At 42.7% G+C, this 17,467-nt stretch overlaps 1 protein-coding gene across 1 annotated transcript in view; it reads right to left on the minus strand.

Annotated features, from left to right (window-relative positions):
* ano5a (anoctamin 5a) overlaps positions 1–17,467 on the minus strand; it is a 205,942-nt gene that overhangs the window by 135,867 nt on the left and 52,608 nt on the right. The window contains exon 2 of the mRNA XM_060839101.1: positions 3,540–3,610. Within this exon, the coding sequence (XP_060695084.1) occupies positions 3,540–3,610 (71 nt within the window). The remainder of the gene's footprint in view (positions 1–3,539; positions 3,611–17,467) is intronic.

Consider the following 17,467-nt stretch of genomic DNA (forward strand, 5'->3'; position numbering starts at 1 on the left):
GCACAGGCCATCATGAAGCAACAACTGTCGAAGTAGAACAGCTGGGGAAATGTTTATAGCCTCAGGGTGAACAGACAAGATACATGCACGTAGTCAAAACTAAACAAGACTCCCAAATACGGAGTGCGAGAATGTGGAAGGCTGCTTTCAAATGACAGTGGGGCAGGCTCACACACAAACATTCTTCCAATATAGCAAGCTGGGCTCAATCAACCTAAATTCTATCCCCTACCTCTCTAACAAAGCTGAATAACTTCTAGACATTGCTCAGCAGCTGAAAACTCTCTGTTATAGTTAACAAATCACTTGCTGTTGGTTAAACCAAAAGCAGCTGTGGCAATTTTCATCCTTAAATAGTCTGACTAGAGCTTTATCTGTGCACACAGCAGTGGATTGGAATTTACAATCTTTGACAGTTCCATTGAAGTTCGGAAAGAGTAAATACTGCTTATTTCAGAAAAATGAACAACAATCAAAGGGTTTATTCCCTCAGCATTGTGCTGATGGCAGCAGTGTAAGAAATGCCTCCTGTGGTTAACATTTGACAGTTGATAGTGCAAGAAACATTGATAATCCACCAGGAGTCATTTTTGGAGTCCCCAGCAGACTAAACTTTCAGATCTTTAGAATCTCTGAGCAATTAGGGAGAAAACCCACAGAGACGTTTAAAAAAAAGTACTTCTTTAGACTTCCTTTGAACACGTTCATTTATTTGTTTTCAAAATATTGGAGTTGGGAACTCATGTGGCTAGACTACAAGCAAGCTAGAATAAGAACAAAAAAAAACACATGCACCTTTAAAAAAGTTACCCGAGGCAATTTGAATACTGGGTTAAAGAAGCTTGATGAGAAAGATGATTATAGTGCTATCATACTAGACGCAGCTAGACTGTGAAGAATGGGATGGGAGACTCGGATCAGTCAGGTATAATCTGTTTAATAGCTTCAGAGAGGGTGTAGAATGGTCTCAAGGTGGAGCGGGGCCAGCAGCAGGTCATTGCACACACTGGAACCAACGACATAGGAAGGGAAAAGGTTGAGATTCTGAAGGGAGATTACAGAGAGTTAAGCAGAAATTTAAAAGGGAGGTCCTCGAGATTAGTAATATGTGGATTACTCCTGGTGCTACAAGCTAGTGAGGGCATGAATAGGAAGATAGAGCAGATGAATAGGAGAAAGTGAGGACTGCAGATGTTGGAGATCAGAGCTGAAAATGTGTTGCTGGAAAAGCGCAGCAGGTCAGGCAGCATCCAAGGAGCAGGAGAATCGACGTTTCAGGCATGAGCCCTTCTTCAGGAATCAGAGCAGATGAATGCATGGCTGAGAGCTGGTGTATGGGAGAAGAATTCACATTTTTGGAAGCCCTTTTGGGGTAGAAGTGACCTGTACAAGAAAGATGGCTTGCACCTAAATTGGAAGGGGACAATTATACTGGCAGAGAGATTTGCTAGAGCTGCTTGGGAGGATTTAAACTAGTAAGGTTGGCGGGGGGGGAACCCAGGGAGATAGTGTGGAAATAGATCAATCTGAGACTGGTACAGTTGAGAACAGAAGTGAGTCAAATAGTCAAAGCAGGCAGGGTCAAAGGAGAGAACAAGGTATAACTGCATTTTAAATTAAACTGCATTTATTTCAATGCAAGAGTAAAAAGTGAGGTCTGCAGATGCTGGAGATCAGAGCTGAAAATGTGTTGCTGGTTAAAGCACAGCAGGTCAGGCAGAATCCAAGGAACAGGAAATTCGACGTTTCGGGCCAGAGCCCTTCATCAGGAATCCTGATGCTGCCTGACCTGCTGTGCTTTAACCAGCAACACATTTTCAGCTTCAATGCAAGGGGCCTAACAGGGAAGGCAGATGAATCAGGGCATGGTTAGAAACATGGGACTGGGATATCATCGCAATTACAGAAACATGGCTCAGGGATGGACAGGGCTGGCAGCTTAATGTTCCAGGATACAAATGCTACAGGACGGACAGAAAGGGAGGCAAGTGAGGAGGAGGAGTGGCATTTTTGATTAGGGATAGCATTGCAGCTGTACTGAGGGAGGATATTCCTGGAAATATATCCAGGAAAGTTATTTGGGTGGAACAGAGAAATAAGAAAGGGATGATCACCTTATTGGGGTTGTATTACAGACCCCCTAATAGTCAGAGGGAAATTGAGAAACAAATTCATAAGGAGATCTCAGTTATCTGCAAGAATAATAGGGTGGTTATGGTAGAGGATTTTAACTTTTCAAACATAGACTGGGACTGCCATAGTGTTAAAGGTTTAGATGGAGAAGAATTTGTTAAGCGGATACAAGACAATTTTCTGATTCAGTATGTGGATGTACCTACTCGAGAAGGTGCAAAACTTGACCTACTCTTGGGAAATAAGGCAGGGCAGGTGACTGACGTGTCAATGGGAGGGCACTTTGGGGCCAGCGACCATAATTCTATTCGTTTTAAAATAGTGATGGAAAAGGATAGACCAGATCTAAAAGCTAAAGTTCTAAATTAGAGAAAGGCCAAGAAAGGTTTTTTTTGCATACTTTTACAAAACATTTCACTGATGTGAAGACTCAGGAGCAGTAGGGATTGATTTCCAACATGCTGCCTCCAACGAGGCATGAGAAAGATGTGTATTGAAGGGGTTTTCTAGTTATCCAGGAATAAGTGTGAACGGAAACGGAGAATGGTGTGTTTCTGTTGGTTGAACGTTAGCCAGACTATTATACACACAAATATTATTTGATGCCTGTCAAAGTTTCAAAGGAGAAACCCTTTGCAGGAAATACATGTTTTCATCATTCAAACTGGTAGAAAATTTATACATTAATTCTGATCAGTACTTTTGTGTGCATTAATTTGCAAGTCATATTTCACACTAATGTTATTGCCCAAGACATTTTAAAACAAACCTCATTTTATTTAGGACACAAGGGTAAAAGGAACAAAATTTAAAAAAACAGCAAACTGAAGTCACTGTAAATGCTACCGATACACAATAGGTCCAATAGATCAGTACAGAAAGAATGTCAAGGCTATCAGTTTGTACACACACACACACACACACACACTTACATACACAGTCACAACTAACTGTTCACTGGATTCAGTTTGTTATTAGATTAGACTTACAGTGTGGAAACAGGCCCTTCGGCCCAACAAGTCCACACCGACCCGCCGAAGCGAAACCCACCCATACCCCTACATTTACCCCTTACCTAACACTACGGGCAATTTAGCATGGCCAATTCACCTGACCCGCACATCTTTGGACAGTGGGAGGAAACCGGAGCACCCGGAGGAAACCCACGCAGACACGGGGAGAACGTGCAAACTCCACACAGTCAGTCGCCTGAGTCGGGAATTGAACCCGGGTCTCAGGCGCTGTGAGGCAGCAGTGCTAACCACTGTGCCACCGTGCTGCCCACCCTTCATTGTCAACATTTCTTGCTTTGTTTTTTCCCAGTGTTGACCTTTCTACCAGCATTGCCATTCTACAGAACTTGTAATATAGAGAGATACAGCACAGATCAGGAAAACAAGGTTTACCTCTGAATTGCCAGGGATTTCTCCTTCTCGGCTACTGTTGGAAGGATCATAGTAAGGTCCATTATCTTCCCCTAAAATATAGAGGGAACAGAACGAAGAACGTGAGTTTTTTTACCAACACAAACTGAATGTTGTTGGTGTTTCAGAACACAATGAAAGAAATCTTTGCTTTCAAAATGTTTTGCTGGTCTTCTTTCCAGGGATTTTAGAAAGCAGGTAGCAAACTGAAACTGAAGACTAAGATTAGCCTAAGAGGTGAGTAGATGGGCTGGAATACACTGATGGGATTTAGCAAATAGCATAATAAGCTTGAAGAGTTGAACAATCTTGTCCACAAGACGGAGGTTGAAGTAGGCCATTCAGCCCATCGGGGTCTGCTCCACCATTCTATGACACCATGGTTGATTTGATAATTGAATATACTGAGTGACCTAGCTTCAACATCCCTTTGCAGTCAAGAATTCAACAGATTTATTACCTTCAGGGAAGAAATTCCACCTCATGTGGGTCCAAAAAGGGCAATGTTTTTATTCGGAGATTATGCCCCTGGTCCTACAAGGGGATACAACCTTTCTGTATTTACCCTGTCAAATCCATGAATAATCTTGTATCTTTCAATAATATCATTTTTTGTTCTTCTAAACTCCAATGAGTACAGACGCAACCTACTCAACCTCTCCTCATAAAATAACACCTCTGTCCCTGGGATCAATCTTAAATATGCAAGTTAGCTTGCTGTGCTTGATGGTTTGTTTTCAGACATTTTGCCACCATACTAGGTAACATCATCGGTGAGTCTCTCTGATGATGGTATGTCCCGTCTCTCTATTTATTGGATTCTTAAGGTGGGTAATGTCATTTCCTGTCCCTTTTTTTTCCCAAGGGAAGGTAGATAGGATCTAAATCAATATGTTTATTGATGGAGTTCTGGTTAGAATGCCATGCCTTTAAGAATTCTCATGGGTGTCTTTGTTTCGCCTGTCCTAGGATGTGTGTGTTATCCCAGTCAAAGCAGTGTCCTTCTTTGTCTGTGTGTATAGAAACACACCATCAGCGCTTCACCAGAGACTCTCATTGATGATATTACCTAGTGTGGTGATGAAATTTCTGAAAACAAAGCCTTCAAGTTCAGCAAGCTAACTTACATATTTGTCATCAACCCGAGCTACAAATCTTCTCAAAATTTGCCAAGTGAACCTTCTCTGGACTGCCTCTAATGCTGGTATATGTCTTTTCTTATATAACGGGGCCCCAAACTGTTCACAATGTATTCCAGTTGCAATCTGACGAGTGGCTTGTATAGATTTAGTAAAGCCTCCTTTAACTAGTTGACCCAAAGTTTAATTAAGAGTTTACACTCTTGCTAATTTACAGGGTGAAGGGGTGTGGGAAGAGTGGTACACTGGCTAGCTGTGACCATCCAAACTGAATGAGCTCTGTAAAAGATTATTTATGGGCTCATGCGCATTCAAGTCAACAGTAAATAGACTGGGAGATTGACATGAGCACAGCTATTTGGAGAATGAACTATTCTAGGCCTCCTATTTGGACTAAAGGTCACTTGTAGGAGGCGAAGATGGGTTGGGCAGTCTCTGGACTTCTGTCTATGTCTGTCCATAGATATCTCTGCCAAAGTATTTGGTTTCCTGTATGTTTCCACAGAGTCAGAATCAAGCCTTATCAATGTCCAAACTGTTACAATAGACAATAGGTACAGGAGTAGGCCATTCTGCCCTTCGAGCCTGCACCACCATTCAATATGATCATGACTGATCATCCTTAATCAGTATCCTGTTCCTGCCTTATCTCCGTAACCCTTGATTCCACAAGCCAATTCAATCAGAAATTTCTACTCTTAGCAGGAGATCCCCAACAAGCTCTTTCCCAGTTTTACAAGGAAATCTCAAAATACTGTGGGTCTTGTCCAGCAAATTTTGTTTCCTTGCGGTTGAACACTAATGGGGGGAATAGTTTCTTTAGCTCTGTAAACATTTAGAAAGTAGATTAGCTGAGCCCCTCCACACAAGATCCCTTTTCTTTAAATACACATTGCAGTGAAAGCTGTTGAGGCAGCTTTGAAACACGCTGGAGCTCTGTCATCGTCACTGAACGCAGTTTGCAAAATCCCACAAAACTACACTTAGAAAAGATTAAAACACAAAAGGAACAGAGTTGAAAACAGAACTATTTCTTTGACAAAAAAATGAAAATATCAAGGTGAAGAGTCAACAAGAAATGAGCCCATCATTCAAATTAACAGGCAAAGGAATCCACCTGAAAGTCCACACAGCTTAGAACCAATGCGAATGTAAACTCTGGCAGAAGAACTTTTGCAGGGTTATAAAAATAATTGGTGGCACTCAATTGAGGGAATGCTGCTTCTAATTCTGACAAATCCCATTTCTGCCAGCAGAGGGAAGGGAAGGAGCAAGATACTCACAGTTAATGAAAAATAGGAGGGCCATTTGAACTTAGTATTGATTTGAAACTGATCCCAATTACAGTTCAAAAAAGGGCCTTTATCTGCCCTGTAATTAATAGATGTTAATTGACAGGAAGATAAGGTCTGTTTTAGTATCATAGTCTGAAGATTTTAAATATCCTGCGATTTAATCATGGAAACAACAAAATTAAGCTGCTGGTGAGATTTTTAGAAAAAAAAAGTCTCCACCAGGCACATTCTAACCTCCACCTGATGTAGGTTAGAAAGCAAAAACCATTGTTTGTACCATTTCAATACAAGTCTTTGTTAACATTTCCCCATCATTATATCAGTAAGAATGTTTGGCTGAGTTTCAAAAGCTACAATTGTCTCAGTTGGGAGTTCTGAGTTTACAGTTTGGCTGAAAGTTTAAACAGGCTATGAAAGGATTAGCTGTCTTTGTTGTGAGGTCTGAAAAGATGTTTGTTTTACAAAAAGATTAACCACTTAGAGATTTAACATACTTTAATGGATTTTATTTTTGGGAGTTTTTTTCACTATCCAGTGCACTGGAATGAATGAGAGCATTATTAGATTGTCAGATTAGTTACTTTCATATTCACATGGGTGCTCATGTCTTCTCATTATGTGTACATAGTAAATGGCTATTTTTGCAAATGCTGGAATACACTGAGACTTAAATGATAGTTGAGGGTACACACGTTAACAGAGGCATGAGGGGGCATAGAAAGTAAGTAGAGGGCATATAGTAATGGGAGGGGTTAGGATTAGGGAATCTAACAGATCTAAAACAGGGATAAATCCCAGGAAACTCAAGTGGGCCCTCTCACCTATTCACCTATCCCATAGCAAAATCCTAGGGTAAAAATTAAATCCAAAGGATTTCTTTACCTCAGGGTAAGGGATTCAATCAGGTCAGTGGTGGGAGTTTTCAGACTTGAGTTAGCTGTCTCAGTAGTGAAGAATTCTGCTGTTAGTGATATTTGTTCAGGTTAGGAATAGCATGTGGCTTTTCAGATGAATGAATTCACTTTCGAGAAAACTCTAGGAAAACTGATACATGTAACATTTCAACTTAAATTACCAAGGAGTCCCACAAAATGCAATGACATTTACACAACATCAACAGGAGCACTGAAAAGACCAGCAGGCATAACTTCAAATCACTTTTACATTGGTTTGACATTTGGAAATGAAACACAGCAGAACACAAGACGCACAATGTATTAGCAGAAAGATTGATTATACCTGGCGATTCACCCGCGATACCAGTGATAACAGCAATATCTTTAAGGAAGAAAATATTGTTTAGCAGGGGGAGCAGGAGTCCATTGGGATAAAATAAAAGGTTGTTGCAACAATATATCAAACCAGCAAGTTATATTAACAGAGGAAGAATAGCGTACTTGCATTTTCATTAGTAAACAATGCTTTTTTTTGTCTCTATGGATGCATACCTCATTAGTAAAGCCAGTTGCAATTGTCCTTTAACCAAGTGGCTTGCTAGCATTTCAGTATGAACCACATTGCTGTGGGTGTGGAATCACGTGTAGGTCAGACCAGTTATGGACAGTAGGTTTAGAAGAAACAGGAGGGATCTAATAGAAACATATAAAATAATGAAGGGAATGGACAAGATTGACATAGGATGTTTCCACTGGCGGGTGAAACTAGGACAAGAGGGTATAGTCTCAAAATCAGGGAGAGCAGATTTAGGACTGAATTGAGAAGGAGCTTCTTCACCCAGAGGGTTGCAAATCTATGGAATTCCCTGCCCATTGATGCTACTTCAGTAAATGTTTTTAAAGCTAAGGTAGATATTTTTTGAACAATGAAGGAATTAAAGGTTACAGTAAAAGGGTGGATAAGTGAAGATGAGGCCATGGAAAGACTAGATCTTATTATAGATATTAGATCCGCCATTGAATGGTGGAGCAGGACTGAAGGGCCAGACGGCCTACTCCTGCTCCTAGTTCTTATGTATATTCTTATTTCCTTCCCTAAAAACATTTGTGAATTAATGAGTTTTGGCAGCAATTGACAATACGGTAGTTGTACCATTGTTGAAATTAGTTTTCACGTTCATAAATGATAGAAGCAGAAGTAGGCCATTGAGTCCATCGAGTCAGCCCTGCCATTCAATGGCTGATCTGATTGCCCTCAACATTTTCCTGCCTTTTCCTTGATTAAAAACCAATGATTAAAAATCGGTTGATCTCAGCTTGGAATATTCATAATGACCCAGCCTCTACGATGAAGGATTCCGCAGATGCCCTACCCTCAGAGAGGTAGTTCCTCCTCATCACTGTCTTAAATGAGCAAACCCTTGCTCAGAGGTCATAATCTCTGGTTTTAAACTCTCCCAGAAATGGAAACAACCTCTCCACATCTACCCTGTCAAGTCCCACAAGAATCTCCAAAGTTTCAATGAGATCACCCCTCCTTCTTCGAACCTGCAATGAATAAAAGCTCAACCTACTCAACCTCTCTGCTAAGAGGGACCCTCTCTATCTGATACCAGCCTAGTGAACTCTCTCTGGACTGCCTCCAACACCGGCTCATCTTTCCATCAATAAGGGACCAAAACTGTTCATACTGTATTTCAGCTCTGGTCTGACGAGTGCCTTGTATAGTTTTAGCAAGATCTCCCTGTTTTTATACTTCTCTCCCTTTGAAATAAAGGCCTAAGTTCCATTTATCTTACCTATTGCTGAATGAACACGGTTATTAGCTTTTAGTGTGCTATGTGTGAGAACTCCCAAATACCTCTGTGATACAGCTTTCTGCAATCTTTCTCCATTTAAATAATATTCAGCCACCTCTATCCTTCTTGCCAAACTGTATAACCTCACATTTTCTGACAACATATTTGGGTCAGTGGTGAGCACTGCTGCCTCACACAGGGACCCAGGTTCAATTCCACCCTCAGGTGACTGTGGAGTTTGTACACTATCCCTGTGTTTACGTGGGTTTCCTCTGAGTGCTCTGGTTTCTTCCCATAATCCAAAGACATGCAGGTTAGGGTGAATTGGCCATGCTAAATTGCCCACAGTGTTCAGAGATGTATAGGTTAGCCATGGGAATTGCAGGGTTGCAGGGATAGGGCCGGGGGTGGAGGGGGGGGGGGGGGGGGGATGGTCAGGGGAAGAGTCTGAACAAGATGTTCCTCTCCTTCCTATCGGAAAGATGTTGTGAAACTTGAAAGGGTTCAGAATTAGGAAGAGCCTGGATAGGATAAATAGACAAAGTCCTTTCCCTGGGGTCGGGGAGTACAGAACTAGACGGCATAGGTTTTGGTGAGAAGTGAAAGATATAAAAGAGACCTAAAAGGCAACTTTTTCACACAGAGGGTGGTACGTGTATGGAATGAGATGCCAGAGGAAGTGTGGAGGCTGTACAATTGCAACATTTAAGAGGCACTTGGATGGGTATATGAATAGGAAGGGTTTGGAGGATATGGGCCAGGTGCTGGCAGGTGGGACTAGATTGGGTTGGGATATTTGGTCGGCATGGACGGGTTGGACCAAAGGGTCTGTTTCCATGCTGTACATCTCAATGGCTCTATGACTTGTTGGGCTGAATAGCCTGTTTCCACACTTTTGGGATTATATGGCAGCAGAGGCATTTGCTGATATGCCAAGTTTTTGTCCATTTGATTATCCTGTCTATGTTATTCTGTAGATTCGGTGTCATCCTCACCACTTGCATTCTCACTGTTTTTGTGTCATGTGCAAACTTCCCTGTAGTACATTCACTTCCCTCATTCAAGTCATTAAATATATTTTAAATAATTGTGGCCCTAGCACTGATCATTGTGGTATTCCATTAATTATAGTTACCACTCTGAAAGGGTACCCAGTAAATAAGAAATATTTGACTGGCTACATTGAATTGATTGGTACAAAGACTTCGAAGAAAGGTCTGAATCCTTCCAATTCCTAACCTTCTTTGCCCATAAGTCCATATGCCATCATCATAGTAAGTGGTGTTTAGGTCACATGCAATATTAACCTTTTATGACAATTTCAGACTGTTACAGATCAAAACAACCTCTCGCATAAAAGTCTCAGAACTTAAAATCGAAAGTACAAACATTGGCCAAGTTAGACTTTAGCAGTGAGCCATGTCCTGTATTTGAGATGACTGATGGGAACTACAGCAACAAGGCCACTTTTTCCTTGAGGATTATGAAATTCAATTCAATTTGCGCCACCATATCATCTGGAGGAAGTTCCATTTCTAAACCAGACTTTGGCATTTTCGTGGTTAATTTGCACCAGACAATGAAATTTATTTTCCACATCAGCAGCAACATTCACTTGTAAAGCTCTCAGCATTCCAGTTACAGTGATGTTAAATAGAGATCCCACACACCATTTGAGGACAGAGTCGTACAGCACGGAAACAGACCTTTCAGTCCAACTCATCCATGCTGACCAGACCTCCCAATCTGACCTCGTCCCATTTGCCAGCACTTGGCCCACATCCCTTTAAACCCTTTCTATTCATGTACCCATCCAAACATTTTTTAAATGCTGTAATTGTCTCCACCGCTTCCCCATCATTCCATACACATGCTATCCTCTGTGTGAAAACATTACTCCTCAGGCCCCTTTTGAAACTTTCCCATCTCACCTTAAACCTATGCCCTCTAGTTGTGAACTCCCCTACCCTGGGGAAAATACCTTAGCGATTCACTCAATGCACCTCATGATCTTATAAGGTCACCATTCAGACTCTGACATTCCAGAGAGGAAGGTACCAATCCATTCAGCTTCTCCCTATCACTCAACCCCTCAGGATGGAAAAGATCCCATGTCATAGAGTCAAAGAGTCATAGAGATGTACAGCTTTGAAACAGACTACTCGATTCAACTCGTCCATGCCAACCAGATATCCTAACCTAGTCTCGTCCCATTTGCCAGCACTTGGCCCATATATAAAAAAAATCAAAATCCCATACCTGAAAAAGCTGTCCCTTGGTGCCTTTTACCTTAATCCCTGCCCTGGGAAAAAGACCTTGGCTATTTACCCTAGCCACGCTCCTCGTGATTTTATAAACCTCTACAAGGTCACCCCTCAGCCTCCAACCCTGGCCAACATCCTTGTAAATCTTTTCTAAATCTTCAAGTTTCACAACAGCCTTCCAATAGGAAGGAGACCAGAATTGCACACAATATTCCGAAAGCGGCCTAATCAATGTCAATGTCTTTGATCCCAAAAACATTTGGGGAGTTCTCCTCAGTATGATGGTCAATATTTATCCTCAAATAAACATCCTCAGTATCGAATATTTGGTCACTTTTTTTCTGGAATTTTGCTGTATATAAATTCTTATGCTAGAAACATGGATTCTCCTGCTCTTTGGATGCTGCCTGACCAGCTGTGCTTTTCCAGCACGACACTCCCGACTCTGTATATAAATTAACGGCTTCACTGGCCAACATTATAGCAGTAACTGTACTTCAGAAGCATTCTCCAACCCCAGACCATGTGAAAATGTGGACTGCAGTGGTTAAAAGGGACAGTTCACTACCAACTGCCCAAGAGGGTCAAAACATATTAGTCTTGCCATTCTAAAGCTGAGTAGAACACAGGAACATGACCCTGAAGAATTTATTGACAGCTGAAAGTGGTCCAGAGGCAGTTTCAACCCAGTTAAGCTATCGTCCAGTAACCAACTGTTGATACAGTCGAGTGATGAATGAAGAAATGACATCATATACTTTATATTTTTATTCTGAGATACTGAACATCATAAACACCACTGTACATTATTCCTGATGATTGCTATTCCATAACATCGGCACCTTTTTCAAAGAACAGAAGATTAATGTTGACCAGCATGAGTACTTGAATGTTAGAACTTAGATCATTACCATATTTGGATTTGCACTGCAATCGACTGCTCCTCATTCTCTGGCAGCGCTACAGTAATAACATCAGCAAGGAGGCTCAAGCTTCTTGTTAGTGAAATTCGAGACGGTATTCAAGAAACTACAGTCAGAGAAAAGGAATGAATGACAGAATGAACTGAAGACTACAGCTAGGAGCAGAGGATAGGGTGGGAGATTTTTTCAGGGAGATTACTTCATGCAAAGGCACACACAGCATCCAGAAATCCCTTCTGTCCAATCCTGCCTCAATGCATCTTTGGATTTCCCTTAATTATTGTAGATTTTAAGTCCTGGAATCACAATTTATGATTCATTATTTGGACTTTGTCAGGAAAAAGTGTTTTCCTGAATGTGGAACTCACTGCTTCATTGAGGAATGGTTTCATCATGATGCGATAAGCTAGAGTCCTCTCTTACTGAGTTGTCAGTCACTGGTTTCTGACATTTGCAAGACATCTGGAAGGCTGGCTTGGAGTGCATAGTCCTATCAAAAGCATGGACTCAATTCCAGTAGTGCCGAAATTACCCAGGAAGGTTCTGGCTGCTCAGCATTACCCTCACTCAAGCCATGGTGACCATCAGGTTACCCCTTAAATGAGAGAGTAGACTCTGGTATTGTGACAAGTGATGCTTGTATGCAATCCCCATGACGTGCACACCTCCAACAGAGAGATGAAGGTGCTGGATATCAGACCTGCTAGGATTCACGGAATGGCAGAGCAGACCCGATGGGCAGAATGGACTACTTCTGTTCCTACATCTTACAGCATTGACATTGACAACCAGGACACCCAGTGACCCGTGAAGGTGAACTGTTCAGAAGAATATTAGAAATAACAGCGCAGGACTAGAAAGCTTAAGTGGCTGCAAAGTGGGGCCCTAGAAAACAGTCGACTCCAAATCAAGCACCTTCCTTCAAATGACATGGTGATTCAGTGGTTAGCATTGCTGCCTCACAGCTCCAGGGACCTGGGTTTGATTCCAGCTCGGGCAACTGTCTGTGTGGACACATTCTTCCCATGTCTGCGTGGGTTTCCCCCAGGTGCTCCAATTTCCTCCCACAGTCCAAAGATGTGTAGATTAGGTGAATTAGCCATGACAAATGTGGGGTTACAGGGATAGGATAGGGGATGAGTCTGAGTGGGAAGGTTGGTGTGGACTCAAAAGGCTGAAGGAAACATTGTAGGAATTCTAATGTTCCTGAGACGCACTTGGCAACACTGAATACAGAATTTACAACCATGGCACAATAGTCATCTGAGGAGATGGAAGACTGCCACACATGTTGGCTAATATTACCAGCAGATGATTGATTTCAAATCACATCCAGGCAAATTAATTTACAGTTAGACTGAAAGCGCAGATCACAAAGCAGGCTGGTCTGTACTAGGACACAGATTAAATTGAAAACAGTAGTGAGCATGCTGCTGCATTTAGAAAATTGAATCATGAAACTGATGGAAGGGAATAATATAAATAGATCTTTTACCCTACCTCCACTCATGTGAAAGCCTTGACATTGCAATCCAGATAAATTAGGAATAAATGCAGTAAAGGCAAGTTGTGCTTTGCTACAATGTTAATTCAAATTAAACTTCACTTCTCACACCACCCAGTTATCCCTTCCCTTTTGGAAACAGTGGAGACTGATGACACTGCCAGTCCACGAGGTGGCCAGGTCTGTCAATCAAAAGTTGGCGCAGAGGCAGAGCGGAAGAGTCGGACATCGCACAGAGCCGTGGTAATAGGGGACTCCGTCGTGAGAGGAACTGACCGGGGATTTTGTGGCAGCAGACGGGATTTAAGGATGGTGTGTTGTCTTCCTGGTGCCAGGGTGAAAGACACCGCGGACAGAGTGCAGGAAATCCTCAAGGTCGAGGGTGAAGAGCCAGAGGTGGTGGTACATGTCGGCATAAATGATGTCGGGAAGAAGAGGAGGCACATACTACAGCGGGACTTTGCAGAACTAGGAAGAAGGCTGAAAAGCAGGACGTCCAAGGTGGTTATCTCTGGTTTGCTTCCAGTTCCTTGGGCTGGTGAGGCCAGAAACAGGGAGATAATGGACTTGAACGTGTGGTTGGAGAACTGGTGCAGGAAGCAAGGATTTAAGTTCTTGATTCATTGGGGTACATTTTGTGGCAAACATAAATTCTACAAGAGAGACGGTTTGCACCATAATAGGTTAGGGACCAGCATTCTGGAAGGCAGGTTTGCTACTGCAACACCACTACATTTAAACTAAGTAGCAGGGGGGAGGGGACAAACTGGATGTATAAAATGGAAGTTGAAGGGAAAATTAGAACAAGAGAATCAAGAAAGACAACTGTATCAATGAGGCAGAAAACTCGGAAAGGGATCATGGTGTAAGGTTGAGTGAAATAGGGTTGATGGGAAGGGTGAGAGCAGTAACAAATTAAAAATACTGTACACGAACGCACGAAGCATTAGAAATAAGATGGATGAGCTTGAGGCTCTTTTGGAAATTGGCAGATACGATATTGTGGGGATAACTGAGATGTGGCTTCAAGTGGACAGGGCCTGGGAAATGAATATCCAAGGTTACACATGCTATCGTAAGGACAGACTGACGGGCAGAGGGGGTGGGGTGGCCTTGTTGGTAAGGGAGGATATTCAGTCCCTTGCGCGGGGGGGACCTAGAGTCAGGGGATGTAGAGTCAGTGTGGATAGAGCTGCGAAATACTAAGGGTAAAAAGACCCTGTTGGGAGTCATCTACAGGCCCCCAAACAGTAGTCTGGATGTCGGATGTAAGTTGAATCAGGAGCTGAAATTGGCCTGTCGCAAAGATGTTACTACAGTTGTTATGGGGGATTTTAACATGCAGATAGACTGGGAGAATCAGGATGGTATTGGACCTCAAGAAAGAGACTTTGTGGAGTGCCTCAGAGATGGATTCTTAGAGCAGCTGGTGCTGGAGCCGACCAGGGAGAAGGCAATTCTGGATCTGGCATTGTGCAATGAACCAGAATTGGTCAGAGACCTCGAAGTGAAGGAGCCATTGGGAAGCAGTGACCATAATACATTAAATTTCAATCTGCAATTTGAGAGGGAGAGGGTACAGTCGGAAGTGACAGTACTTCTGTTGAATAAAGGGAACTATGGAGCTATGAGGGAGGAGCTGGCCAACGTTCAATGGTGCAATACCTTAGCAGGGATGACCGTGGTGGAACAATGGCAGATATTTCTGTGTATAATGCATCAGTTCATTCCTAAAAGGAAGAAAGATCCCAGGAGGAGGCATAGGCGGCCGTGGCTGATGAGGGAAGTTAAGAAACATATAAAGTTAAAAGAGAAAAAGTATAACATAGCAAAGATAAGTGGGAAAACAGAGGACTGGGAAGCTTTTATAGAACAACAGAGGATTACTAAGAAGGAAATACACAGAGGAAAAATGAGGTACGAAGGTAAACTGGCCAATAATATAAAGGAGGATAATAAAAGCTTTTTCAAGTATGTGCAAGGCAAAAAAATGGTTAGGACTAAAATTGGGCCCTTGAAGACAGAGCTGAAAATGTGTTGCTGGTTAAAGCACAGCAGGTCAGGCAGCATCCAAGGAACAGGAAATTTGACGTTTCGGGCCAGAGCCCTTCATCAGGAAATTCCTGATGAAGGGCTCTGGCCCGAAACGTCGAATTTCCTGTTCCTTGGATGCTGCCTGACCTGCTGTGCTTTAACCAGCAACACATTTTCAGCTCTGATCTCCAGCATCTGCAGACCTCACTTTTTACCCTTGAAGACAGAAACAGGGGAATATATTACAGGGAACAAAGAAATGGCAGAAGAATTAAATGGGTACTTCAGATCTGTGTTCACTGGGGAAGACACAAGCAGTGACTGAAAGACCTGAACTTAAGGGAATCTGTATTTGCCAGGATTTGGTGTTGAGAGACTGTTAGGTCTGAAGGTTGATAAGTCCCCAGGGCCTGATGGTCTACATCCCAGGGTACTGAAGGAGGTGGCTCGGGAAATCGTGGATGCGTTGGTGATTATTTTCCAGAGTTCGATAGATTCGGGATCGGTTCCTGCGGATTGGAGGGTGGCTAATGTTGTACCACGTTTTAAGAAAGGTGGGAGAGAGAAAGCAGGAAATTATAGACCAGTTAGTCTGACCTCAGTGGTGGGAAAGATGCTGGAGTCTACTATAAAGGATGAGATTACGGCACATCTGGATAGTAGTAACAGGATAGGACAGAGTCAGCATGGATTTAGGAAGGGGAAATCATGCTTGACTAATCTTCTGGAGTTTTTTGAGGATGTAATTCTGAAGATGGACGAGGGAGATCCAGTAGATGTAGTGTACCTGGACTTTCAGAAAGCTTTTGATAAAGTCCCACATAGGAGGTTAGTGAGTAAACTTAGGGCGCATGGTATTGGGGGCAAAGTACTAGATTGGATTGAAAATTGGTTGGCTGATAGGAAACAAAGAGTAGTGATAAATGGCTCCATTTTGGAATGGCAGGCAGTGACCAGTGGGGTATCGCAGGGATCGGTGCTGGGACCGCAGCTTTTTACAATATATGTTAATGATATAGAAGATGGTATCAGCAATAACATTAGCAAATTTGCTTATGATACTAAGCTGGGTGGCAGGGTGAAATGTGAGGAGGATGTTAGGAGATTACAGGGTGACCTGGACGAGTTAGGTGAGTGGGCAGTTGCATGGCAGATGCAGTTTAATGTGGATAAATGTATGGTTATCCACTTTGGTGGCAAGAACAGGAAGGCAGATTACTACCTCAATGGAATCAATTTAGGTAAAGGGGCAGTACAGAGAGATTTGGGTATTCTTGTACACCAGTCAATGAAGGCAAGCATGCAGGTACAGCAGGTAGTGAAGAAGGCTAATAGCATGCTGGGCTTCATAACAAGAGGGATTGAGTATAGAAGCAAAGAGGTGCTTCTGCAGCTGTACAGGGCCCTGGTGAGACCGCACCTGGAGTACTGTGTGCAGTTCTGGTCTCCAAATTTGAGGAAAGACATTCTGGCTATTGAGGGAGTGCAGCGTAGGTTCACGAGGTCAATTCCTGGAATGGAGGGATTACCTTACACTGAAAGACTGAAGCGACTGGGCTTGTATACCCTTGAGTTCAGAAGACTGAGAGGGGATATGATTGAGACATATAAGATTGTGAAAGGTTTGGACACTCTGGCAGCAGGAAACATGTTTCCGCTGATGGGTGAGTGCCGAACCAGAGGACACAGCTTAAAAATACGGGGTAGGCCATTTAGGACAGAGATGAGGAAAAACTTCTTCACCCAGAGAGTGGTGGCTGTGTGGAATGCTCTGCCCCAGAGGGCAGTGGAGGCCCAGTCTCTGTATTCATTTAAGAAGGAGTTGGATAGAGCTCTCAAAGATAGTGGAATCAAGGGTTATGGAGATAAGGCAGGAAACGGATACTGATTAGGAATGATCAGGCATGATCATATTGAATGGCGGTGCAGGCTCGAAGGGCTGAATGGCCTACTCCTGCACCTATTGTCCATTGTCTATTGTTATCTGCCCAAAGGAGATGGAGATAATTGGCTGATCCAGCATTTGTTAAATAGCCCTGGAGAAGGGGGTGGTAAG

Source organism: Hemiscyllium ocellatum, chromosome 18 (assembly GCF_020745735.1).
Source record: "Hemiscyllium ocellatum isolate sHemOce1 chromosome 18, sHemOce1.pat.X.cur, whole genome shotgun sequence".
Classification (NCBI taxonomy): Eukaryota; Metazoa; Chordata; class Chondrichthyes; order Orectolobiformes; family Hemiscylliidae; genus Hemiscyllium; species Hemiscyllium ocellatum.